The sequence below is a fragment of the Sinocyclocheilus grahami genome, unplaced genomic scaffold (genome assembly GCF_001515645.1).
Source record: "Sinocyclocheilus grahami isolate Dianchi unplaced genomic scaffold, SAMN03320097.WGS_v1.1 scaffold230.1, whole genome shotgun sequence".
Taxonomy (NCBI): Eukaryota; Metazoa; Chordata; class Actinopteri; order Cypriniformes; family Cyprinidae; genus Sinocyclocheilus; species Sinocyclocheilus grahami.
In genome coordinates this window covers 1,077,270-1,105,192 of record NW_015505409.1, presented here as the reverse complement: position 1 = coordinate 1,105,192, position 27,923 = coordinate 1,077,270, and the positions used below count along the sequence as shown (strand labels likewise).

The following is a 27,923-nucleotide window of genomic DNA, read 5'->3' as shown; positions in this document are numbered from 1 at the left end:
TTAGTTTTTTAATAATACTGGACTTGTACATATAAAGATCAGGAAAGGTTCAAACAAGAGTGCAGACAAGAATGTGTAAAATAGCTTAACTGCAACATTAATACGGCACATGAATGTATAAAAGAGCTTAAGAAGACTGGATGTGCAAAGCTACTGATCACATGGATTAAGGTGCAGATCACAGAGACCTTAAACATACAATAACAAGAGTCTCAGGCAAAAAGATTTTCATTTATAAAACACACAAACAAGATCAGAACAGGCTTTAGAGCCCCTATTTAGCATGCATAAATAAATGATATGAACAAGGAACATTTTGAAAAAATGCTTAATAAAAACAAGCTTTAGCAAAACGTTGTGTAGCTGCCAACATTTATGCAGCCCTTGGGACAAAATTCAATATATGGAAGTATTTTGGATGTCCCGAAAAAAACTTTTGTTTTGCTAAAAATGTACATGTTTATTTTAAGAAACTGGTGTTGAGTCACAGATATAACAAATAAAAACAGAATGTCAAAATGCTATAGAGAGGCGTCTGATTTATTGTAGTGCTTCGTAATGAGGAGCAGGGAGCAAAGAGCTGCGGGCACAGGAGTCAGGTACGAGATTTCTTCTCTTTCCTGTCAGACGACACTTCGGCTTTACGCTTGTGAGCCTGTGACAAGATGAAACAAAGCATGTTTTTAGGACAGTTAGAGATAGATAGATAGATAGATAGATAGATAGATAGATAGATAGATAGATATAGATCTTGCTGACATTATAGGCAGTTAGAATGTGATGGAATGGTATTGAAGCAAGAGAGAAGAGGCAGAAAAAAGGGGAAAAAATGCTCCATGCTCCAGACAAAATCTTACAACTCACAATGCACATGCTCTAATAGCTAGACAAGATACATAGACAGACAGACAGACAGGTTTGAAATTGTCAGTGGGATATACTATACTATACTGCGGACGGTAAATCTGAGGGGAATTTTGATAATTTGCATGTTGTTCTTGTTCAGTTGTTCGAGCGTGATTCCGAACTAGTGAGAAAGTCTCTGGGGACGTGAAGCACGGAGCACAACAACAGATGGAGCGAAAAGAAAGAAGACAGGACGTATTACTGATTGTCCTTTGGGTGTTCTTCTCTTTTTCTCAGCGCGCTCTTTCTCCTCTATCTCCATGTTCTCTTTCTCAATGAGAGAAATGAGCGTGTTACAGCGGCGCTGCAGCTCCTAGCAAACCAGACAAAACACACGCAAGGAAACTCTTTCATCATCTCAGCACAAGAGTTATACATCACATCTCATCGACTTTTACAATTCCTTTCAGGCATCACACTAGCATCTGCACCCACACACTTTCACAAACACGCACGCCAATATGACCTGAAAAACATCCTTGGATCTAATGTGATTAAAAAACGGAGTTTTGCATTTGTGTGTGAGACACGCATACACATTTACTCGGCTGTCTAAATGAGAACATTCCACTGGCTTTTATCCTTTATTTGATTGTTTTTACATAAATACTACAGACTAATCTTAACCCAAACCATAAAAGGTTTTTTTTTTTTTTTTTGCATTTTAAAGAATTTATGAACTTTTTTTCCCGCTTTTTGAAGCTTTGTCACATTCAGTTCACTTCTGGGGACAATGCTGTCCCCAAAGTACAGCTAAGTAAACCTACACACATGCCCAACCACGGAATTATATCTATATTAGACTTCCCATTCACATCTAATGTGAGCTGACGGTAACTGTTACATAACCCTAATATTAATAATAAATTAAGGTGCCTTTTAGACTTTTATTGAACTTTTTCATGTGGTGATGCCTCTTAAAGAAGGCTTTGCAACTGACATTTAATGTCCCTTTTTTTAAACTCTCCCATATATACAGTCAAACCAAAAATTATTCAGACATCAGATATAATTTTTGATATTTTTTTTACTAGTGGGTGCAGGATACTATAGTTCATTTATGTAAGTGAGTATAGCAAAATAAAGTATACCGTGATATATTATACCCAATAAAATTTCATACAGTGGACTACCAGTAAAACTGATAAAAATTTGGGTGTTTTTTTCTTTAATTGCTGATCCGGCCTTTTTACACCACAGACTGAACAAAAGAGACATTATCAAGATGAATTTGTTCTGGCACAGTTTAACTCTGAGTTCTTGTCATATTTTATTACCATTTTCTAAACTATAGTGAATAAACTGTGATAATGTGAGAAATGTTTATATAAATTACATATATAAACTGTAATTAATTTAATTTCCACACCTTTTGAATACATTTCCAGGTAATAAGTGTCATTATTTTTTTCACTGTTTTTCCAGTCATTCATGATTGTTGGATGAGGTTTTTTTTTTTTTTTTTTACTTTTTTATGACAGCAAATATACTCGCAGAGAACAGTTTCTTGTCAAGAATTTTAAACAAAAATATCCCCTGATATTTCCAAGTTGCCTATGACTGGGCACTCTCAGAAAAAAAAAAAAAGTGTCACTGGGACAGTACCCTAAGATACAAAAGCTTAAAGGTACATCTTTGCACCATGTTTACCTTTAAATGTTACATATAAGCACCTTAAAGATACATATTAGCTTTTCCTAAAGTGTACATATTAGTACCTTTTGAAAAGGTACCGCCCAGTGACAGTTTGGTACCTTTCTTTCTGAGAGTGTGGGAGTCCTGGCTCTAAAGAGTTCTCACCATGGCAGTCCTGGATTTGATGAACCAATCAAATCTGAATTGTGGAGCGTTCCGTACACACTGTCGAAGTTCTTCATAGACATATTCTTTATCAAAGCCCATCTTATGCAACATGCAAATCAGAAACCGGTCTTCCTCCTGCGGGCACACACACACACACACACACACAAAAGAAAAGTTTCCATATTTTAGGTTCTTCGTAAACACACTACACACAAACAAACTCTCTCATATGCACCCACCTCTGTGTAGTTCTTTCCTTTGTTTGTGCCGTACTGTATGCGGAGCTGGTGGAACGGAGCCTTGTACCGCGCTATCTACAAGTACACCAAACACACGTCATCAAACAAGTAATATTTACTAATTATTATTGCATCAAAAATGTAATTTTCACTGAAAGTTTCTTGCTTCGTGTGATAAGGCTATAACTTTATTGCCTAATACTGAGGTCGCAAATCATCAAAAGCAAGGAATACTAAAGCTACCACACAATCGTAATTCAGCAGCCATTAAAGAAAACTGGCTTGTCAAATTTTTGAAAGGTTGACCTTGGTGTCCAAGGCTTTTTTGATGCTGATGCGTCTCTGGATGCGAGCTTCTCCTCGCTCTATCTGAGCCATGATCTTCTCAATATCCTGCAGCTCATTACAGCGTTCCCAAAACACCGCTATTATAAAGACAAACAATGTGTAAGGCGTGTGTAGTTATTACAGCAGTGAAATATTTTTTTTGAGTGGTGTGAGGTAGTTACTTGAGTATTTTATGCATGTTTATATATGTGTGTAGTCAATACAGCTGTAAAGAGTACAGTAGGGATGAGTCACGATGGTCTACTACGTGCCCAAAAACAGACTAGTCGATTAGCAAAGTTGTTTCATTTTGTCCATGATTTTTCCTTAAATATTTTTTTCTTATTTTGTTATTTTTTCTTATTAAATGCTTTAATTAGCAGTTTGCACTAAAATCAACTTTTCAAGTATTAAAATTCAAGTACTGAAATGAATAAGATAAGATTTTATAATATATTCTTCTTGTTTTTACTTTTATTTATTTTTTTGATCTGGTCACAAGAACCCAAAACGAGCCAAATTATACAGGGTTCCATAAGACCATTTAGTTCAAGCAACTCACCAACTAGTGGACATTCCTAGTGTGTTATTTCTATAGATGTTAGGCTTGTGTTTAGTTGCATTGGTGTGTACTGTACCGGAGTATTCCATGACTTCCTCAGGCGTCTTGCCCTCCACCTCTCTGGCAATGTTGTCAATGTCATCACGACCATACTTCTCATTAGCTTTAATAAACTGATTGAAATCACGCTTGTTCCAGTTTGTGAAACCCTGGGGAAAAAAACCTTCTGCTGTAGCTCTGCTCTGTACTTTGCACATTTACAAGTGTGTATGAATGTGTAAGTGAGTGGCAGAGAGGATGATTATGTGTTACTTGTGTGAGTAGTTTCTCTTTTTCCTCTGTCTCTTCAGGTGTGAGGGGTTCGGCCTCGTCTATCTTTGCTTGTTCCTCTTTTTGGACCTGTGCTGAATTCGGGATATCTGGATTACGTGGAACCTACAATAAACACACGTACACAGTCACACACTGCTTTAGATCAGATGCTTCATCAGCGAAACCTTGAGCAGACTGCACAGGAATATTCAATACAATCGTGACGTACAATGTGCTCACCTTGTATCCGATGGTTTTCCTGTAGTAAAGAATCTCCATCTCCAGCAGCTCAAAGAGACGTGGTGGAAAGAACTGAAAGTCCTGGATGTTGGGCTGCTTTGGAGGCCGAGGAGCCTGGATCACATCCACACACACACTTTTTATGATCTCTCCACATACACTTGTTGTGCAGATATTTTCATGCAACCATCTGTGTGATGCTTGATGTGTACTGTATAATGACAAAACATTGTTATGCTCCTGGCAGATGCATCTTTATCTAGCGGACACTTCACTTTAATCAAAACACTCATTTGGTTTTCAATTTAATTTAATGATATTCATTAAAATTTAGGTTTACTGGCTCCCTGCTGTAAGTATTTTGCTGACAGGTTTATAACTTTATAAACTATCAACTTTCATCACATTTACTAGAAATCTGTTTTTTTTTTAAGACCAGGCAATATTAAAGCTAGTTTACTCTGCCCTCGCAAATAGCAACAGAATACAATTTTCCCAATGGTTGTTGGTTTTTGACAGTTATTTTTCTCAACATAAAATCTAGATCCAGTAATATTGATGATTGGTGGGACAGTCTGATGCAATTTCAGTATTATTTATATACTATTACAGCAATTAATATCTAAATTTGCCTCTAATTTTAGTGTAAGAGTAATTTTGTTGTGCATTTGTCTTTTTATTCGCTTTTTTAGTTTTATATTTAGCTATAGTAATTTTAGTACTACAACTGAAATTGACTTTATTTCAGCTAGTTGCCAAGGAAACATTTCTACTTTTTTAAGCTTTTCATATAATATTCAGATTTATTTCAATGAACAAAGATGATTTTTAATCGTTTTAGTTTGAGTTAACAATAACAGCACTGACTAGTACAACATAAAATAATTGTAAACTACATTCACAAAATGTATCGTACACATCATATTTATATATTTTATAATAAAAAAGATGGTAGTTTTATGAATATAATTTTATCAGAAACACTAGTAACTTATAAAACTGACACTATACATTTACAAATTGGATTAAAACAACTATAGATATTAATAAGATGCATCAAAGGTGCAATGTTTCCCTACAACAGGATGTAGAACAGTGCATTTACTTCTTCTTTAGTAGCCACTTTTATCCTTATTGATGTTTTTTATGACTTACAGTGCACTATTCGAACAAACTGTCCCTCAGGAGCAATCTAGAGTTAAGTGTCTCTCTCAAGGGCACAGCAGTGACAGGACAGACAGAAGAAGAACGTCCAGTTCATGAGGTCATTTTCTGAGTCAGCGTTTGAACCTGCAACCTTTGTGTTTCAATCCTTTATCCATTACGTCCCTCTAATACATGATGATACAGCACCCTTCAGCTGAGTTACTACTACTGTTTACTTTACTCACTGACTCAGATGAAAACAGTGATCTGAGTGCATTATTTATTGTGTAGTAGGCTTGTGTACACTGTAATTGCATTAGAGTATGCAGTCATGAGTAGCACTGACAAAAAAATCAGTTCAGTGTCTAAACTGTGCACGTGTGTTACCTTCGGGGCTCTTGGTTCGCTGACTCGCAGTGCATCTCTGAAGTAAGCATCTACAGCGTAATTGGCCTTCCTTTCTCTCTTAGGAGGCTCGATCCATTCGATCAAACTTAGCTGCACAACACAGAATTCTTTAAAACACTTAAACACACACATACACTATGCTTTCAGTCTGTGACATGAAAGTGCAAAGCTTAAAAAGCTGCCAAATGCATGCTGATAGACTCCGATACACCTCAGAGCTGCATTATATGCAAGTATGAATCGATTCCCAGCCAGTAACACAGACACTAACTTTTTGTTTCTCTCTGTAATCCTCTCCCTCAAAGTTGTAAAGGCTGGTCTCGGTGCCGCCCGTGTCCATGGTGAAGTCCCTCAGCGAGCTCTCGCCGAGTTTCCTCAAGCGTTCGTTCATCTCTGCCGTCTGAGAGGAAGAACAGCCATCAAAGAGGGTTCAACAGGGTCATATAGAATCAACCAGAGTGTAAGAGTGGAAAATTCTCATGATGTGAAGAAAATCTGATGGGTTTTATTTATATTCATCAGTTTGAATATGAATGCCTTTGGAATTTGAATCTGAAGCTATTATGGAGTTTACCAGTTAATTTAACCAACTATATAGTTTTCAGTCTAGTCTTAATTTGTTTGTGTCCACTCACCTTCTTGGCGCATCTTTCCAGAATGGTGTCGATGTCTTCATCTGTTAGTTCGCTGTCTTTAGAGGCAAACACGTGTGTGGCTCCATGTCGAATCATTTGTAGCATTTCATCCTTCCCAAGTTTACTCTGCTGATCAATCAGCCGTCCTGTAAGAGCACAAATAACAGCACATCACTGTTGTTTAACACATCATAAGACAGGCGCAAAGACTACTTGACCTTTTTTTAATTGTTCAAATTTCAGTTTTAAACACTAAATATAAACACTAATGACCCATTTTTAAAACTGCAATTGGTTGTTAATGCACCAAACTGTTAAATTCCAAATAAAAAAATAAAATACTTCTTGTGAGACATTTATTCATGGGATGTGGTGTATAGAAAACATACACTACTATGTTACACTATTAATGTTTTTAAGTCTTATTTAATGTTTTTTGTTATGCTCAATTAAGTCTTTTTTTAAAAGACTGTAATATTGTTGTGAAATATTATTACAATTTGAAATGTGTTTTCTACTTTAATATATTTTTAAATGTAATTTATTCATGTGATGGCAAAGCTTTTCAGTAGACATTAGAACTTCAGAACTCATTCTATGCTGATTTGGTGCTCAAGAAACATTTCCTATTATTATCAATCTTTACTGTCACTTCTGATCAATTTAATGCACCCTTGCGGAATAAAATTATTTCATTAAAAAAATAAAAAATAATATACTGACCCCAAACTTTTGAACAGTAGTGCAGACACACTGGCCACTAGTAAATACCATTAGGTTTCAACATCACACACCAAACTCATGCATCCAATACTAATTCAAAATCTGCTCCAGTGAGAAATCTATTAGCATCTACAATTTGCAAACCATCTGTAGAGTTTTGTTTACTTTAAGTAATGCAAATTACTTATAATTACACATTTGCTATACGAAGTTTGAGTTTTTTTGTTTAATTAACTGTTAAATCCATTTCCCCTCTGCCATTACAGCCATTCAGAGAGAGAGAATTACTGTAATTACTTTTAAAACATGCACACCTTAAAATTCATAGTTTCATATTTATATTTTTAAAGGTGTCATTAGACACGAGAACCGTAGAGAGACTGAACCGTAAGGAATAATTTTTTTCTCTGCAGCAACTGTTTTACTCCTAGTGTGCACATACCCTGCTGAATCACTATAGAGTCCAGGCGTAGCTTCATCTCCGCTCTCTCCACAATCCTCTCCTCCACTGTGTTGTCTGTGATCAACCTGAACACTTTTACTGGTTTCCTCTGTCCGATACGGTGAGCACGGTCCTAAAATACAGTACACGGCACAACAACAACCATTTAAAACACCAGTCATAAAGAACGCTGGCACATCTCTGAGGCTCACAATCATAAAGTTTACTGAGCTTGGTTTTGTAGTTTTGTGTGTGTGTGTGTGTGTTGTGATTCTCACCATGGCCTGCAGGTCCACCTGTGGGTTCCAGTCTGAGTCGTAGAGAATCACCACATCAGCTGTAGCCAAATTAATTCCCAGCCCACCTGCTCGTGTGCTCAGCATGAAGATAAATTTACTGCTGTTCGGGGCATTAAAAGCATCTATGGCTTGCTAATGCACAACAACAGAGATAGAAGGACAGCATTTAAGAGAGACAGAAATTATTTATTTGACTTGCATAATTATAATTCATACGGTCTACTTATAATTGGTAGTCTATTAGGGTGGTCAGTGGCTGATATACATAAAGCTATTTACATATACAACTGATTTTTACATGTATAACAAATTTACAGATTCTTATTCTACACAATATTACTTAAAATTCACTAAAAACATTCAAAACAGGCAAACTGGTTGTTAGATTTGAAATTGATAGAAGAAGAAACTAACACTTTTAATGTCTAGTATTTGCAAGAATATCTAACATCCCCATGTAACCACAGACTTTACATTCACCCCAGAACTGATCAGCGGTTCCTATGACTACCAGGTTGGTTAATCAGTGTCTTTATATAAACTCTGCTGAGATTCCACGTGATGTATATGTATGTGTCTCATAATTTTATAAAGCCTGTTGATTTCCTTTCTTCCTCTTGGTGAATCATTCCTTTCTACCTTTTGGTATTTAGAGATGGGAATCGTGATTTAACGAGAGCAGTTCTGGTTTTTCTTACCAGACCATAAACAATACCTTTAGTTCTTCAGAGAAAGAGATATTTTAGTAGATGAAATGCAAGTCCTTTGCAAGTTCATATTAAAAAAACTTGAAACAATTTTTATAAAAAAATAAATAAATTCACAGGTGGAATAAAGACAATACCATACCATAAAGGCAAAACTATATATTAAATAATAATACTAAACAAACTACTAACAGCATGGCCCCAGCTTTAAAAGAAAAGAGTATTTACAGTTGATTTTAGCAAGTGTATATCGTTTTTTCAGGTACCTATATTGTTTTTATGGAACCCAATCAATATGACTATCCAATAATAATATTAATTAAATCAATAATTATTTATTTTTTTATTTAATTCAATTATAAAAGTTAAAAATAAACATATTACAGTAATATTACTATTGAACTCTAAAGTAAAAAATATTATTTGTATTTTTTATTTTCTTTATTTTTATTTTCTGTCTTAAATTCTTAGCTTTTGCATGTTAAACCAAGGCATTAATGTTTTTTGGAAGAAAACCACTTAAAGACTTAAAACATTTTTCGTAGACCTATTCTGGATCCAAATTGGCAATTTTTGCAAAAAGGTGACAAGTTTCCCTGTAACATGTCTTATTCATTCATTCATTAAATTTTTTTGCTACTGACAAAACTTAGAATGTGTGTCTTTCAGTGAAAATTTTTGTCTAATGAACGAGTCAATTAACTACCGATTCACTATTAATAACTGACTCAAAAGAGTAATTTGTCATCATGAATCGATTGAACTTACACCAGTTATGCTGTATGATTTTGATTCAATAAAAAATGAATTGGCTCATAAGAGCCATTTGTTGCGTAACATGCATGTTTCTGTATGAAACCATGCTATTTAATGTATGCATGTGTCAGTATGTGTACCTCTCTGGCCTCGTGAGGTGTATTGCCATCCAATCTGCAGTACTCGAACCCTCTCCACATGCAATAATCTTCCAGAATATCCAACATCCGTGTCATCTGGCTGAATATTAACACTCTGGATCCTGTACACACATATATCCAGGAATGCATGCAAAAACATGAAAAAGTTAATGTGCATTTTAATTAAAAACATGACTAAATATCTGCCCATTAAAAGCTAATAAACACACACACACACACTGCTCACCTTGCTCTTGCACTTTAGGCAGAAGTTTATCCAGCACAACCATCTTGCCACTGTTGGTGGCTAAGTGTGTGTCCGTGGTGTATGGGGGACCAGGCTCCGCCCCGTCAAACAGGTACGGATGGTTGCAGCATTTCCGAAGCTGCATCAGAATATTCAAAAGCCGCATCTTATCCATCTTACCGGCAGAGTTCAGGATGTCAATATCCTTCATTAGGATACGTGTGTACCTGGTTAAAACAAGGAAACAAACAGTTTGTTAGTGTGTGAATTTTTATTGCAACTCATGACAATAACTCCTAATTGTTTTTTAATTGATTTTTGACTGGGCAGGATGGTTGACTAGTCTTTTAACAGCCTACTAAATGGTTGGTGAGTTTGACTAGCACAGTGTTTCCCCTGCCATTGTAATCCCCCCACCCCCACCCCCGCCCCCCGAAGGTCAAGTTAATTTTATTTTCTCTATAGCACCAGATCACAACATAAGTCATTTAAAGTAGCAACTAGAGGGGTTGGTTTGGACTGGGTGAGTAGTTATCTAAGAAACAGGCAACAGTTTGTGGAAATCTGTTAACAGAAATCTTCAAATATGAACATAACTTGTGGTGTACCACAAGGATCGGTTTTAGCTCCAAAACTGTTTATAATTTATATCAATGATATGTGTAGAGTACCAGATATACTAAAATGTATTTTATTTGCGGATGAAACAAATATTTTCTGTTTCGGGGATAATTTACAGCAGCTTTTGGAGGTGATAACAATTGAAATTAATAAATTAAAACAATGGTTTGATGTAAATAAATTGTCATTAAATGTAAGTAAAACTTTATGATTAAAAAAGATTATGCTATTTGGAAAATATCAAACAAATCCTCAAGTAGAATTGAAAATTGACAATGTAAATATAGAAAGAGTAAATGAAAATAAGTTTCTTGGTGTAATTTTAGATCACAAGATATGCTGGAAAAACCACAAATAAAGTATGTTAAAGTTAAAGTGGCAAAGACTACAGCAATTCTGAATAAAGGAAGACATATTTTGGACAATAAATCAATGCATATTCTGTATAATACATTTGTATTACCGTACTTGAGTTATTGTGTGGAAATCTGGGGAAATACCTACAAAACCGATTTACAATCGATATGAATATTACAAAAGAGAGCAATCAGAATTATTAATAATGTAGGATATCTGGAACAGACAAATTTATTATTTTTACAGTCAAATATATTGAAGTTTACTGATTTGGTTAAATTTAAAAGAAGCAAGTTATGTTTAAAGTTATGTTTAAAGCAAGAAATAAGTTATTTCTGGGAAAGTACAAACAATTTTTTGGGAAAGGCAGAGTGGTTATAACTTTAGGGAAGAGTTAAACTTTAAAAAGATTAATATAAGAACAACTTTAAAAAGTACGTGTATCTCTGTTTGTGGGGTGCGGTTGTGGAATGGTTTGGAGCAGGTGTTAAAGCATTGTATAAATATTAAACAGTTTAAAACATTGTATAAAAACACTTTATTAATTAAAAGGATATGTGGATGTATAGAGGTGATTGTGAGGGTTGTGGGGATTATAATGTTGATTGTATTAGGATGGGTGATTGTGGGGTGGTAAAAAAAAACAGTTGGTTGGTGTTTAAGTTATTGTGGATTTGTTATTTTGTAAGGAATATATAAAAATATAAAGATACCGATGTAATATATTAAAAGATATACTGGAATGATATGGAATTGTATACGGGGTGGGAAAAATAGTAGCTTTTGCTTCATCCTGCTCCTTTTCAGACATTTGGTATAACGTCTTTGGGACGTGGTTTTTCTTTGGTGCTGCAACATATTTGTTGTGTTTATATATTTTGTTTTATATTGTGCTTTGTTCGAAATAAAATGAAAAATGAAATGAAATATTAAAAAAAGTTACCTTTCCTATAGAACAGGTCTATACCTTGTTTTACTAAACAAACTAAATAGCCTTATGTTTTTTTTTCTCCCCAGTTTTTTAAATTTTATTTTGCATTTCAACAACATCTTAACAGAACAAAATAGGCTAACATAAACACAACTGTAAGTCCTCACAGACTGAGGCCTTATGTTATCTTATTTACATGACGTCATGTCATTTCTGTCTCTACGTTACATGGTCGCGCTCTCTGTATCGCGCACAACGGAGTTCCGCCCCGATGCACACACACACAAACGTGCACGCACACACAAGTGAGCACACTCCCACTCCCACTAGTATTTGTAAATATTAGGCCGCAAAACGACTATTTAAATATGATTTCTGCATGTCTCTGTGTTAATGAATGGCACAGACGCGCTGTTTTGTTTACTACTCGTACTGAAGCGTGCGTGACGCTTCCGGTGATATTAACATCTGCTGTCTCACTAATGAGGACATAAATACATGATAAACATCTGCAGAACTGCTCTGAAAGTCACTTCATGAGCATTTGACTGTTTCATTTGAGTAAAACTATCCTCATATCACATACACACAGAAATGTAAAGGTATTCACGGCAACCGGTCAAAATAAAAGTTTGGTTTAACTTGAAGACATTGTGGCAGAAATATATTATTATTGTTCAGTAGAATGTACGTTATAGGCTACTACTACTAAAATTAAAACCTTATTTTTAAGGAATAATCATACAATATTTCTTCAGTGTTTTAATTGTAATATTAAATCTCCTTTATTTTCTAAAAAATTTAATTTGTTTAATTTTCATTAATTAAAAGATAAATTAAATGAATGTTTTATGTCTTAAAATTTTAAATACACAACACAGAATTTCTGAGGGAAAATTGGCTATTGTAAGAATAAATGAAACTTGTTTTTATGCTTTCAAATAATTAGGCATGCTAAAACACAGAATTTGGTAACAATAAAACATAAGGTTGGGGGGGGGGAAATTTAATTGGGCCCTAAACATTTAATTTTTGTTAAACTTTTAATAAATTGATGTTAAATTGTTTAAGTTTCATGATTTTAACTAATTAGACATGCTTTTTGATTAATACAATTTAATTTAACCATTAAAAAGGAGCCCAGAAAAATTTAAACAAAAAAACAGAACCCCTTGGTAAAAATTTACAACTCAGTCCATCGAAGTTCTAAATAATTTGCAGTCTCATGCAGATAACAAAAGCACATCAGCATTTACTGTACATCTAGGGGTGCTCCGATTGATCAGCTACCGATCACTATCGGCCGATAATCGCTTTGGGATGTTTAATCAGCAGTCTTTATAAAGGCTGATCTCATAAACCGATCTCAAGCTGACGATCTACAATGTCTGCCGTCAGAGGTTTCCACATACTCCGTTTGCAGTGCGTATGTGGTGCGTATTTTTTCCGTGCTCATGTTAACGGATTTAAGCGTTCACACTGCACACACGGTTGCGGTCCCAGGAGCGGTGCGTCTGCAGCATTGCAGAGATCCGCACCAAGTTTGCTGTATGTGCTGCACGTGCTGAATTAAAGTGACAGCGCATTGTTTGCAGTAAATATGAACATGGATTGACACGAAAATGTAGTAATTACACAATAAATGCATATCATTAAAGTCTACTGTGTTTCACAGTCAATACATAGGCTATGGCTTTTTGGCTTGGTTTAAAGGAAAAGAGCACTTTTAGATAAACAAGGCAATAATAGATGGTACTCGTGGAGGTAGGAAAACAAAGATCTTTATGAACCGCAGGATTGCTTGTAATAAAGATGTAGATGCAAAAGAAAAGGTAGTAGAGCTGACTGTTTCTGTCAATGGTAAGTTTTAATTTAGAATTTTTGTGATAATGTAAGACAAGTAGTTTAAACATTTTGCCAATTGCTTGAGCAACTTAATATATAAATCTAGAAGTAAATGCAAAAGTAAAGAGCATTGAATAATGTGATGCTTAAATTTATTGTGTTTAAACACGTCTATGAAAGATTGTATTACTGTACTGTGTAAAAAAAAAATCGCAATGCTGAAAAAGCATTTTCAGTAACAACAAATCAAAATAATGGATAAATTCTGTGTTTGTAGTAAACAGCCTGTGTGAAAGCAGGACTCATTGCGCTGCTTCTGCACCACTTACGTACCACACATGGACTGCATATGCACTGCAAACGGAGTATGTGTGAACCCGGTGTAAAAGGCCACCTCACATACAGTTCACAAATCAGGCTTGTGCTGCGTGTTAACTATTGTGCAACAAATGCACGATTGTAAAAACAAAAATGCACTGCATGATCAAACATTTAGGTGAGATAAATATGTATTTTTGAAAAATGTCAAAAAAAAATGCCCCCTCCACCCTTCAAATTAAAAAAATCCCCTCTCACAAGAGTCACCTAAGAGGGGAATTCCCCCCCATTTTCAAAAATGAAATTCAGGCCCTGAATAAATGTCTAAAAATCCTGATTGGAGTGTCACTATAAATAATTCTACATGATAAAAAGCAGAGGTGTAAAGAGTACCTAAAAACCATACTTGAGTAAAAGTACAGATACCTTCCAGTGAAAATTACTCCACTTCACGTTACAAGTCACCAATTCCAAAACAACTTGAGTAAAAGTCTTAGAGTATCTGATTTTAACAGTACTTCAGTATTTTACTTATACTAAATATAGGCTCAAAGATGCACTAGTCACAGAGACATGCCAGTGAAAAACTGTAACGTTGTGTAGAAGCTGCGGAAAACAGGCGGAGGCAAGGATCTATGTGCAGGCATTTAATGGAAAAACTAGAACAAACAATAAGGCAAACACCAAAGGGAACAAAGAACAGAATGACTGGCAAACACACAACCATTACATTCAACAACTCACAAGGAACTAAAGAAAAACTAGGGCTATATACACACAGGGGGCTAACAAGCTTAACAAGATAAGACACACCTGGGAAGACTAATCAAGGGGAACCAATGAACAAACGGACTACAAACTGACTACAAACACCATGGAAGACAGAAAGTGACATAAAAGTCCAGGGCAAGGCACAGAGAGCATGAAACAAAAACAAGAATGAGTTGATTTATGAGGAGAGCAATCAAGTTTATTTTCTAAAACCAAAATAAAACTGAACACCTCAAAATTACAAAACAAACAAACAAACAACATCTTTCAAAAAGGTCTCTTCGGTATAATGGATACGTACATAAAATAATGTTAAGTAAAATTAAAAAGCCGAAGCCTTCTTGCAGTGGATATGCTGGTTTGGGCCTCATTGTCCTCATCTCATATATAAAACACCTCTGATTCACAAATACTTGCTAAGGAACTCGCATTCACATAAAGTAGCCTTGTTGACAAGTTTGGGTGAGTAAAGGCAAAACCTGTAGCAGGCAGTATCATGTCTTTTGTAGCAGAAATAAACTGCTGCAGAAAAAGCTAGGTCCATGCAAAATGTAATGTGTAACTGCAACACTCATTTCAAATGTAGTGGAGTAAAGAGTACAGATACTCGTTCAAAAATGTAGTAAAGTAAAGAGTAAAAGTTGCTAACATCTTTGATACTCAGTACAACTACAAAGTACCCGAAAAGATACTCAAGTACAGTACCTAATTACATTTACTCCAATACTTTACACCTCTGATAAAAAGAAGGCTTTAAAAAGATTGGTATCAGTGATCGTATCGGCAGATACTGCTTTCTGTGATCGACGATCGGCCTCAAAAATCTGTGTTTTTCTTTTCATCAGATGTGGTCAGAATCTGTCCCTGCCCACCTCTGAATGTTGCTTCAGTGATATGAATTACAATGCATCTGGTAAACTTGCACTAAACTTTTAATGTGGCCAAGTGCTACACGACTGTGATCCAGTATCTGAAAAGGGGCCTTATGTCTCATCCCCTTAACAAATGTTTGTTTTTAAGGAAGTTGTGAGTGTGTGATCTTACCATTCTCTCTGCATTTTACTGAGCCCCAGGTAAATCTTCACCTCTTTCTTAGGAGGAAGACTCTTCTCCACCTCTGCTTTGATACGACGCAGCAGGAATGGACGCAGAACCTGAAAACAACCACTCAATAGCCAATCATTATCATCATCATCAACAACAAAAACTACTTCAATGCTGAACAATGCTAAAAATATCTTCCAAAGAGAGAGTAAGACTCACTGCATGAAGTCTTTCAACCAGCTTCTGGTCACCAAGACAGTTATTTGTGTCAAACCAGGAATCAAAATCCTAAAATTTTAGAACACACACAGATGTTTTCTTGGTAGTAACATTCGATTGACTTCTACTGTCTTTATACAGAGCTAATATTATTGATTTAATTTTTAACCTTTAAACCTAACTTTTAGAGAAGCATTTTTTTGTTGTTGTTGCATTTTTATGTTTTCATTTAGAAATTATTTTTTATGGGGACCTGTTGGCTTCTCACCGAGTTATGATCAAAATCATGCCTCTTAGACAATGATCTATGTTAAATACACTAACTTAAAATTATTTTCTCATTTAATACAGTTTCAAATTAAATTTTTCCTATGATGGCATTACTCCAGTTTTCAGTGTCACATCTCTCTGTGGACAAATCAGCACGATCAAAAACTTCCATGAATGTATATTCTTCAAATAATAAGTCAAGAGAGTAGGGGTGCAACGGATCACAAAATTCATGGTTTTGGAGTAACACATTGGATAATTTTTTTTTTATTATTTAAAGAACACTTCTTCAATACCACTGCAAAAACTAGTAACATAACTAATAAAGGTCAAGCATTTTTAAAGACAATTGAACTGTCAGTAATAAAATAAGAAAAATAAAAAAATTACAAGCATAGCCTAGATAAATAAAATAGAACAAAATCACAAATAAAATAAGATCTAACATTAGTTTTCAGGTACAGAAATGTAATAATTACATGTAAAATAACACTGCATAGTGTTCACTGTATAAATTAAATATAGATTAATCTTTGTTGAAAGTTGTGTTTTGATGTTTAACATTAATGACACGGAAAGCAGCAGGTTTTTATAGGCTTCTGTCCCTTTAAGACCTGATGCATGGATCCAAAATAATGATACACATGCGATTTCTTTCACCACTGTTTAAGTTCATTTAAGACATAACCGACTGCTTAAGAGAATAATTGCCAAGACATGGATACATTTTGGTACAGATACATTTTAGTAGCCTAATTGGAAGAAACAACAGTTCCAGAACATCAGGTTAGCGATTATGCAAACCTTGCTTTCAGAATAAAAGTATTAATTTCTTTAAAAAATAAAATAAAAATCTTACTAGCCCCAAACTTTTGAAAGGTACTGAAATGAATATTCAACTAAAAACAGTCTGGAGCCATTTTTTCCCAGCCTCTTTGCTGATTTGATTATAAACTTGGTTTTATAATCTAAAGTGAAGACTTCTTTAAACACACAGCACATTTGCACACAAACTTCCAACACAACTGTGACAGATACAGCAACATAACATGTGGGAGGAGATGAAACAGACTGCGATATTTAAAAAAGTATGACTCACACTGGCAGAGTTGAACACATCAGGCAGCAGAAAGTTCAAAAGCGACCAGAGCTCATGTAGATTATTCTGCAGTGGGGTACCAGTCAACAACAGACGATTGGTCGTCTTAAACTCACGCACAATCTCTGACAACTGTGAGCCGGAGATAAGAGAGAAAGAGACATCAAGAAGGAAAAAGACAGGAAAGATGGCTCTGAAGTCTTTTCCTCTGTATCAGATCATTAAATCATCTCAGAAGTGTTATGAGACACATAACTCTGCTTTTTTAGTTACTCTTGCATTAATTGGTGCTCATCAGTTGTTTGTCTGGGTTCAAATACCTTTGATTTCTCGTTTTTGATACGATGGGCCTCGTCGATAACCAGATAGCGCCAGTTAAACCTCTTAAAGACAGATTTCTCCCGAATCACCATCTCGTATGATGTCACACACACGTCCCATTCACCGGGCATCATCACGTCACGTATGAACGCTGCCTAAAAACATGCACATACTAATTAGGACTGATTAATTATAATACAAGCATTTTGGAGGACCTGCTAGTAGAGTGAACGTGGGTAGAAAGGGCATAGAAAACAAAAACAGAAGGACTTGAGCAGCCTTACTCTTTCATCTTTATCCCCAATGAGACAGACGGCCTTCAGGGTGGGCACCCAGCGCTTGAATTCATTCATCCAGTTATGCAGGGTAGATTTGGGCACTAGGACCATGTGGGGGCCGGGAATGTTCCTGTAGTGCTTCAGGTAGCCTAGCAACGCGATTGTCTGCAGGGTCTTACCCAGACCCTGAACCAATCAGAATACAGAAATCCAGTGAGTCACAGTCTATGACATCAACAAGATAGACCCAGAAAAATCACAGTCTTACTGAAGTCTCTGAAAAAATGCCGGAGCCACATTTTCATTGTAATGAATCTGTGTGGTTCTGCAATGACGCATATTCAGATTATTTCTAAAAATGTAGGCATTCCATTAAGGACTATCATATAGTTGCTTTTACCTGCCACTAGGACCATGTTGGGTTTCAATGCGTTGAGCTTTATTTTAAAACATTAGAGAGAAACAGATTGGGATTTTTACCATCTCATCAGCCAGGATGCCATTGATGCCGTTTTCATACAGAGAAATCATCCAGTTCAGGCCTCGGATTTGATAATCTCTCAAAGCTCCATTCTTAACATCTGTCGATGAATCAAAAATGAATAATTAGCAACCACTGAATCTGAATCTGAATCTGATCACAGGTGAATGAGCTATAATAAATCATCTAATGAAATCAAGTACTGGATAAGGTGCTTAAATGTTACACATCACATTACAGGTGTCTGTTGTTCTTGACAGCTGCTTGATAACACAGTTCGTGTAAATTTGTTGTCACCTTGTGTGTTATTAAAGGTGCAGTGTGTAATTTCAAAACTATAAAAATAATTGCTGTTTCCAAGAATACAGGAGCTCAAAGAGGCTATAAAGTAAGAAAAAAGGCCTTAAAGAAAATTAGACAGAAAAATAATAACGATGGAAACAATCGTTATTTTTGCCATTCCATTTGGGACTGTTAGGGTGTATTCACACTAGGAAAGTCCGCTAGTTCACTTGCTTTGGTTCGGACCAAATACAATGTTGATTTTTTTAGTTTTGTGCGGTTTGCTTTCACACTGCCCTTTTTGCAAGTGAACCAGAAATTGTAAACAAAACCACACGTGTGCTAAGGTCATCCATTCATTGGACAGAAATTCTCAAGCAGGGAAAAACAGGGAGTGCAAAAACAGGCTAATCATGGAGATCTTTCATAGTGAAATTTTTATTCTTTTACTGATTTGGTGTTATCAGATATTATGCAATATGAAAAAACTTATGAGCATCATATGAGACAATGTCAGACGATGTTGTAATTACGACTTGCCGAAAATAAAATCTATAGATATAAAATACTTAAAGCACATCACAATGTTAGTTTAAACATTTAACCTATATAAATGTGCGCTATTATTACATATCCAATAGTTTGTGCGGAGAGTGGAAGCTGAAGCGTGCTTCGGGACATCAGTGGAAACAATTTAAATACGCCGTAATTTTTGCTCATGAAGGTAAGAATAATACATTGTTCAGAACTGTAACGGGTCTATTTTTATTTGTGTGCACTCACAATATCAAAAAACGCTGTGCTTTTGTAAAATAAAGAAAACAAATAGGATGCACTTGCCGTCTCGGGTCTTGAACAGGAGCGCTTCACAAATATGCACCGAAACTCAGCGAATATTTTCCTTACAGACATGATGAGTATATCTATAGAAAGCTTTAAATAATTCAAATCCAAAACAAAAACTCTTATTATTATGTAATCTGTAAAGATGCATTTCTTTCTAAAGGTGCGTCCAATGATGAAGATGACGAGTCAGGATAATCAACTTCATCTTTGCGACACTGACTCATAAAACACTAGTTTATTAATAAATAATTCAAATATCTCCTTACTATTTTCCCCTAACATATTCATGGTAATTTTTGCGGCAAGCTTTAGCCTATTTAGCGCACTCACGTCACGTTGCTGTGCGCCCTGGTCACGAAAACTCATCATTTGCATGTGTTTTTAAGCATTATGGTTTAAAAACAAGTGATTTAAGCCACTGAAACGCAAATAACAGCACTATTTGCGCAAGTTGTGTTTCTGAGCGTGATTTCTGCAATTGGGTCGGATCGAGGTCGGGTCATATTCACACCTTAAACGAACCGTACCAGAGTTCGTTTGGAAGCGGACCGAGACCACCTCTTCAGCTGGGTCTCGGTACGGTTGTTTGGTCCGCACCCGAGTGCGATTGCTGTATTCACACCTGCCAAAAAGGTCCGCACCAAGAGGGGAAACGAACTTGAGTTCGATTCAATCGAAACAAACAAGACAGGTGTGAATACACCTTTAGTGTTGCAGAAACTTTACATTCCCCCTGTAAAGCAGTGGTTCCTATCCTTTTTGACTCCAAGGCCCATCAACAAGAATTAAGGATAAAGATTTTTATATATAAATATTACAAATATTTTTTATTCACAATTTCTACCTGATAAAATATTCTTGAGCTTGGCATAACTAGAAAAAAAATTACTTAGTTATAAACAATTACCATAGAGTTATATTTTATTTTATAATATTTTATTAATTTGAATTTATTAATTTAAATGATCATATTAATGTCTACCTCATATAATCGGGTTTTCAAAGAAAGTGTAAATCCTAGTTCTTCAAAAAATAAAAAAGAGTTGTTGATTGTTTGAATTAAAAGAAATTATGTTTGTTAGTTGTTGTGGTTTATTTTAATGCTTGTCTTGTCTAATTTTAAGTCATTTTAAGTCATCTTGAGGCCCCTTGGAATTGTTCTGAGGCCCCCTGGTTGAGGACCACTTCTGTTAAGAAATTTACTCACTCTCAAGTAGTTTCAAACATGCATTTAGTTATTTTTCCTGTGTAATACAAAATTAGAATTTTTCTAAAGAATCTTTCTCATACAAAGACCACATACTATATAGTGACTATGAACTGTCAAGATCCAAAAAGAACAAAAAAGCACTATGAAAGTACCATAAAAGTAGCCCATATGACTACATTCAGAGCCTTCTCAAGTCATATGATAGCTTTGTGTGGGAAAGGCCGAATTTATGTAATTATTCACAGTTTTTTTTGGATGTCAGTAACATCAAACACCATTTATTCTTGCTTGTCTCGTTACTAAATGTCATGTCAAATAACTTGCACCATATTAAAAGTTCTGTATAAATCCTCTTTTTGTGTTCCATGGATGAAATAGCAGCATACGGGTTTAGAATGACATGGGAGTGAGTAAATAATCACAGATTATTTTTATTTAATTATTCTTTTTAAATATATATTAATTGCTATTTGTATTTAAAACAGTGTGAGACTCATTAATAAACAGAAACAGACTGACTGTTCATAAAAACATTGATTCATACATGATGGTGACTCCTCAAAACGAACAAGAACATTAGCTGCCTTCCTGCTCTCAGATAAGAGTTCCTCATCCTCCTCCTGCTCTGTTCGACGATGGCGGTTACTGAAACACACAAACACGGGCCACAAATAAATCAAACCAAATCACCATGACGACATGTCTGACCAACAGCTTTGGGAATAATCGCTAACCTCATGCATCTGAATGTGTGAGCATGCATGTCTGTGTATGTGTGTCTGACTCACTCTCCGACAGACAGCAGGTTCTGTTTCTCATCCTGTTTGATTCGGGGTCTCCCCACCTTGACCTTCAGAGGTGAGGTGGGGGATTTCTGACTGGCAGGCTGAATGAAATGAGCGAACAGCTCTGTCTGCTTCAGCAGAAACTCAAACCTGTTGGCACGGTCTGTTTTCTATAGCCAAGGGAGAGACCAAGGTTTTTGAGTAAATTATTATCTGCAAATTATGACTTCAAACTCAATAAAAAATATTTTTACTTTACAAAGTTTTGTTAAAAAAACACTTTTGTATGAGACATTTAAAAATTAATTGGTTGATTTTACATTATTTGTATGTCATCATTTAAAAATAATTAAAAATTCTGCCAAATGTGACCTAAACTGTGCCTGAAATCTGAAAAATGCTGAATTCACAAGTAGTATATAAATGTAGGAAGGCATCTAGCATGTCTGAATTCAGTATTTGCTTAACATCTAGTAAATTCCTTCATCTGGTTGATTTCACCTCTATCTCTGGTTGGTCTTGAGGGTTGGAACTGCAAACCTCATTCTTCTCACCTGTGGTTACCACTGACTAACACCTCAATGTCTTTAAAAACCAGCTGCCACTACATTATACATTAACAGTGTGGATTAAAAGTGTAACAAACTCACTCTTTTTTCCTCATACTCAGGGTCAGCCAAGCTCTCCTTCACAGCTGCTTTAGGAGGAGGGTCCAGGAGAAATGGTGGGTCTTCCTAGAAACACAAATCAAAGACACACATTAGATACCAATACATGCAGACAATATATATATTGTAACAACTATTCGATGCCAGGTGCTGTGACAGATGCGTGTGCCTTTTAATGCGCTAGAAACATGTTTTCCTCCACGCATAACTTTCATTTCATGGTATAAATATTAGTAATACACGTAAATATTTCCACTTTGTTTAAAGGCTCATCTTGACGGCCAGCAATTCCCCATTAAATTTCACAGACTTTAATGAATAGTTGACAGCTCATATGCGTATGAAACAGACTGAGATCTTTGAAAAAGGATCAAAATTTTGCTGAAATATTTTTTGTTGGATGTTATATTTAGCTCCAAAAATTGTATTTAAATTTTAAGGCCTCTAACACTAGCTTGCTTTATTCTTTTTCTATTCTATCTGTTTTCTTTTTATTTATTATATAATTAAAAAAAACACCTTGCTATGTGTACTGCGTTAAGCTACCTGAGACTTGTTATAGCACTTGCATATCATTGCTCTTTTGTTGATTTTGATTGCTTCCATTGTCCTCATTCGTAAGTCGCTTTGGATAAAAGCATCTGCTAAATGACTAAATGTAGATGTAAATGTAATTATATATAAATGTATAATATATTTACAAACAGTGTCAGTCCTTCTATTTTATTCAATTTACACAGATGCATATGATCTGATCTCCAATTGCATATATATACCCGATCATGATAAGAGGTAACAACTCAAATCAATCAGCTTTCAGTATCACATTAGTACATCACCAAACCCATTTGTGGTAAGACAAAAGATTAAGAAAATCTGTTACGGATGAAAAGCAAATTAATGACACATCTTAAAACAAGTAAGACTGACCAACAGGTAAATATTTACATTTTTCATAATGAAATAGTGTATAAATAGTTAAATAAGGATCACATTATATGTGACCCTGGACCACAAAACCAGTAATAAGGGTCAATTTTTTGAAATTGAGATTTATACATCATCTGGAAGCTGAATAAATAAACTTTCCATTGATGTATGGTTTGTTAGGATATGTCAATATTTGGCCGAGATACAACTATTTGAAAATCTGGAATCTGAGGGTGCAAAAAAATCTAAATACTGAGAAAATCGCCTCATATGATGGGGTCATATGATGCTGCTAAAAAGAACATTATTTTGTGTATTTAGTGTAATGAAATGTGTTTATGCGGTTTAAGGATCAAAAAACACATTATTTTCCACATACTGTACATTATTGTTTCTCCTCTATGCCCCGCCTTTCTGAAACGCGTCAATTTTTACAAAGCTCATCGGTCTGAAAAGCAAAGTGTGCTCTGATTGGCTAGCTATCCAGTGCATTGTGATTGGCCGAATACCTCAAGCGTGTGACGGAAATGTTACGCCCCTACCATACTGTTGATGCCGTGTCCCGGCGCGACGAGACGAAACCAACAAAACCCATTATAAACAAAATTACTGATTATAATGACTTATACTGTGTTTTTACTCGTTGCGTTGCATCGCGCCACGTTTTATGTTTTTATGTCTGCATTTGTGATCGGAGCTACAACAAACAACAAGCGTTACTCTACACTGCTCAAAACTCGCGTTTGAATCATCAGTGGCAAATCCTTTAAATATGAAAACATACTTACAGGCTGTGAGTCAGAACAGCCGGCATTGTAGTCTACTCTCCCAGGATCAGGAAACAGTCCTCCATAAAATGCACTAATAATACATTTTCGCTTTCGCAACGAAACACACAGCGTTTTCACAACATGGCGGTGGTGGCGGCAGCAACAATAAAGTTACGCCTTCTTTCTTTGTGTGAACATTTGGGTGGCATTATACAAATCTTCCCACATCGTGACGTAGACATGTGGGGGCGTGTTTAAACGAGGCGTTTTAAGAGGGCGTGGACGAGTCTTAACTTTTATAAAGAATATCTCTTTGGTTTTGAGACTTTAGTCTTTGCAACTTCAGGGATCTTATCTATGCACAATCAGCTTGTAACACTCCAAAGAGAAAGGACAACTTGAAATCGCATCATATGACCCCTTTAAAGTTGTCCAAATGAAGTTGCAATGCATATTACTAATCAAAAATTTAGTTTTGATATATTTACGGTAAGAAATTTACAAAAAATATCTTCATGGAACATGATCTTTACTTAATATCCTAATGATTTTTGGCATAAAAGAAAAATCGATCATTTTGACCCATACAATGTTTTTTTGGCTATTGCTACAAATATACCTCAGCGACTTAAGACTGATTTTGTGCTCCAGGGTCACATATGGTACTGCAAGATTTGTCCTGCTATTGTGTTGGTGATCAGAGAAATTATAATGCATCATTAAGTATCAAGATTATTAGATAAATATAATTTACTGCATGTACGGAAACATAATTAACAGGAAATATATAAACATCAAACCTAGGGCTGCACAATTAATCAAATTTCTAATTGTGATTACAATTCAGGATATCACAGCCACGCAATCGCTCAAAGGCACAATTACAAAACAAAAGTCCACTTACATTATCATGCATGCTTAAGAGTTGTATTTTTTTTGTATAACATAACATATAAGTATAACATTATAATAGCAAAACAATACAAGTATTTCAGGAAGAGTGTTTTCAGCTTGTTTACAACAATACGGCATGCAGCTGCTTCAAACAATGGCATAATGCTTTCCAAAACATAATTTAATGTAAATCCGTAGGGAATAATCGGCGAATATCATTTTTGTCATTTTGTTCGTGCAGCCCTAATCAAACCTGCTGAAATATTTATTCGCTCGATTTATATTTATTTATGTTTGTCAGCCACTCTGAAAATTCTCTCGCAGGCCACCCCTGAAGAAATGACACTTGTTAATGTTAATATGTCCAGAGAAATACATTTGTTTTTCCCTTTATTATATTTTTATTCTGCTTTAACAGCTGTATGTAAACAGGTGTTTTTGTTTTATAATGTAATGGTTATCAATTAAAACCTTTCACGTGCAAATACATTTACTACATTTCTTTTTTACAACCTGCAGTTTGCCTTTTATCTAGAGCATAACACTGACAACAGGATGTGGAACAACATGTTTGTTTGTTTTAATAAATGGGATTTTTTATCCAGCTATTCAAAGCTGCAGCCTTACTTCACCTGTAACTTAAGCGTAAAGTAACAAGTAACATCAACCATTCGTTACAACAGGTTGTCATGATTACCATAGTTGCTATAATTAATGTTTCTACTGTACATTCAAAATAAATCATTATGAGATCCAGTCATTTCTTCTTTTATTAATATTGTTATATGCATGTGGTGGCACATACATTACCAGAATGTTATTCTAGTAACAATAACTGTACTAGTTATAGTATTTCAGCAGAATCTATGGTTACCATTGTAACTTTTTTAGGGGGTGTGTTACAAATCTTACATCATAATCACTACAGTACGCCAATAAATAACAATACAACATTTACATTGATTGCACGCGATTTATGTAAACGCAGCAATACGAACGACAATGTACAGTGTGACCAGACATGCGTTCAGTCTGTGGCTGCACGAGGAGCGGCGCAACTCTGCATGCAAAGCTGTCAAAGCCACAAAAACATGCTCTGAAACACTGAGTAATAAACATCTGAAGCTCGAGCTCCGCCTTCCCGCCATGTTCCGTTCCCCCCAAACGCAGACGAACTGGAAACTTCTGCATCCTGCTTTTCACACACACTCTGTACTTCTTTCTCTTTACCTCTTCCGCCTCCGCGTGCGCCTCCCGAGAAGTAGACGGTAGCTCTTCGTCTGACATGTTGGTTAATGTACGAAGCTTTTCATGAGTTACTGGTGACCAGACAGTAAGTTATAAAGCATAATTTTGGTGTATGCGTCATGACAGGACCGTACAGTCACGGCGCGCGCACACGCCCCTTTCAGGGCTTCATATTAAATCTCGCGAGAACGGAGCAATCCATAGCCGCTTTCAGAGCTGTACTCTAGATCTCGCGATATTATCAAATGCTCAAAAAATGGGCAACTGTCAAACAGCAACCACTGAGACACAAAGCAGAAAGATCAAATGTATCATATTGTTGTTTTTTTTGCAACAATGTCTCAGCTTAAACTAAATGCCCTGCTATTGTAAAGTGACCAGATTAGTATTCATATAATCTATTAATTAAAAAACGGCAATAACACATTGTATGTTTTTGTTTTCAGTTGTTGTGGGATCCTTAAACTATTATTATGCATAATGATTATTATGATGTTTCGGGTCAAATGACCCTAACCGGTTTTAATACAGTGCATCGAAAACAAAACGAAAGATACCATATGATAAATAAAATAAAAGTATATTTTAACCATTTTTATATGCTATATAATTTTTTTACATTTTATTTAATATTTTAAGTGGTTGACATTTGATTTAATATTTTAAGTGGATCCCCACTGACCACAACAAATATCTCATGACTTTTCCAGTTGTTTGTGATTTAATGGATAAGGAGTAAGGATAAGTTGTTGTTTTTTTAAATCACAAATTTTAAAACAAACATATATATATATATTCATAAAATGTGCATTTTCATATATTCATATTTTTTCAAGACATTATGAAACCTTTCATGAAATATTAATTAATTGAGTTATTATTTATGTGTTTGTTTGTATATTGGCTTATTTGTAATGCTTGTTGTCTACCATTTTATGATATCTTGAGGCGCCCTTAGAAGTGTACTGAGACCCCCCTAGTGGGCTCCGGCCCTCTGGTTGAGAATTACAATTTTATTAATTTTTCAAATGTTATTTGATGTTTGTGTTTTTGGAAGTTCTGTTGATTGCATATACAGGAGCATAAAAGGTGGTAATATTAATCAAATATTTTGTGCCAAAAAAGTATTTTGATATAGATATTGGTCACTAGATGGCAGACAGACCCCACAGCATTTCCTCATGCAGCACAACCTGCTTCTTCCCATAATGTGCAGATAGGAAGAAATAATGGAGGTTTACCTGAAAAATATTTGTAGGGCTGATAATGGTGGCATGCATAACAAATCAATGTTTAAAAGTTTGAAATAATTCATAATTTTTCATTTTCCATCTCCCTCCTTTCCTTCTCTAAGGCTCCAACAACAGATGGCCTAGTAAACCAGTTCAAATTCCCCTCACAGCATTTTCCAAACTGACCTTGGGTTTTCTCACATACACATACACACAAGGTCATGTGCTACTGGAGGGAGGAACATCTTTTTCTTCCTCCCCCCAGAACACACACACACACACACACACACACATGCAGACGGTTCACTTGTACATACATGTCCTCTCAAAGATCACATACAAATACAAAAACACACACGCTCTCTCCTCCCACCCGCTGTTTGTTCCTCCTCTCTTGCTCTTTCTCTCTCACTCGGCCCTTGGTCGATGCTGTGAGTTCCTCCTCTCTGTGTTTGGGGGGTTGAACACAGGATTCTCTCTGCCTTCCTCTCAGTCTGCAATCAGCAATGCACACACACACACGCACACAGCCAGACGCAGCAGCTATGAGCGCAGGCGATGTGGTGTGCACAGGATGGCTCATAAAATCCCCTCCGGAGAAGAAGCTAAAG

The 27,923-nt window shown here is 35.6% G+C and overlaps 1 protein-coding gene across 2 annotated transcripts; it reads right to left on the bottom strand.

Annotated features, from left to right (window-relative positions):
* On the bottom strand, positions 1-27,923 carry LOC107597262 (SWI/SNF-related matrix-associated actin-dependent regulator of chromatin subfamily A member 5-like). Of its 2 annotated transcripts, none has more exons than XM_016288250.1 (25): positions 27,686-27,923; positions 22,221-22,304; positions 21,574-21,740; positions 21,330-21,430; positions 18,447-18,547; positions 17,973-18,152; positions 17,688-17,843; positions 17,368-17,499; positions 15,999-16,067; positions 15,780-15,889; positions 9,893-10,119; positions 9,646-9,767; positions 8,022-8,174; positions 7,744-7,876; positions 6,579-6,724; positions 6,215-6,343; positions 5,923-6,033; positions 4,390-4,503; positions 4,150-4,272; positions 3,914-4,046; positions 3,255-3,373; positions 2,949-3,023; positions 2,707-2,844; positions 1,109-1,219; positions 1-655 (listed from the first exon to the last, which is right to left on the bottom strand). In XM_016288250.1, the coding sequence occupies exons 1-25, from the start codon at positions 27,893-27,895 to the stop codon at positions 596-598; spliced, it is 3,204 nt and encodes a 1,067-aa protein (XP_016143736.1). In that variant the 5' UTR covers positions 27,896-27,923; the 3' UTR covers positions 1-595. The 2 variants fall into 2 exon arrangements, with proteins under 2 accessions (XP_016143736.1, XP_016143737.1); XM_016288251.1 differs by lacking the exon at positions 27,686-27,923 and adding an exon at positions 26,063-26,230.

What these genes read in the sequence shown, in the direction of transcription:
- LOC107597262 (XM_016288250.1), bottom strand. Translation starts at nt 27,895, where the DNA reads ATGAGCCATCCTGTGCACACCACATCGCCTGCGCTCATAGCTGCTGCG. An exon ending in TTGGGGATAAAGATGAAAGA is followed by an intron (nt 17,844 to 17,972) that starts GTAAGGCTGCTC and finishes GCATGTTTTTAG; the next exon opens with GCAGCGTTCATACGTGACGT. An exon ending in AAGGAAAGAACTACACAGAG is followed by an intron (nt 2,845 to 2,948) that starts GTGGGTGCATAT and finishes GTGTGCCCGCAG; the next exon opens with GAGGAAGACCGGTTTCTGAT.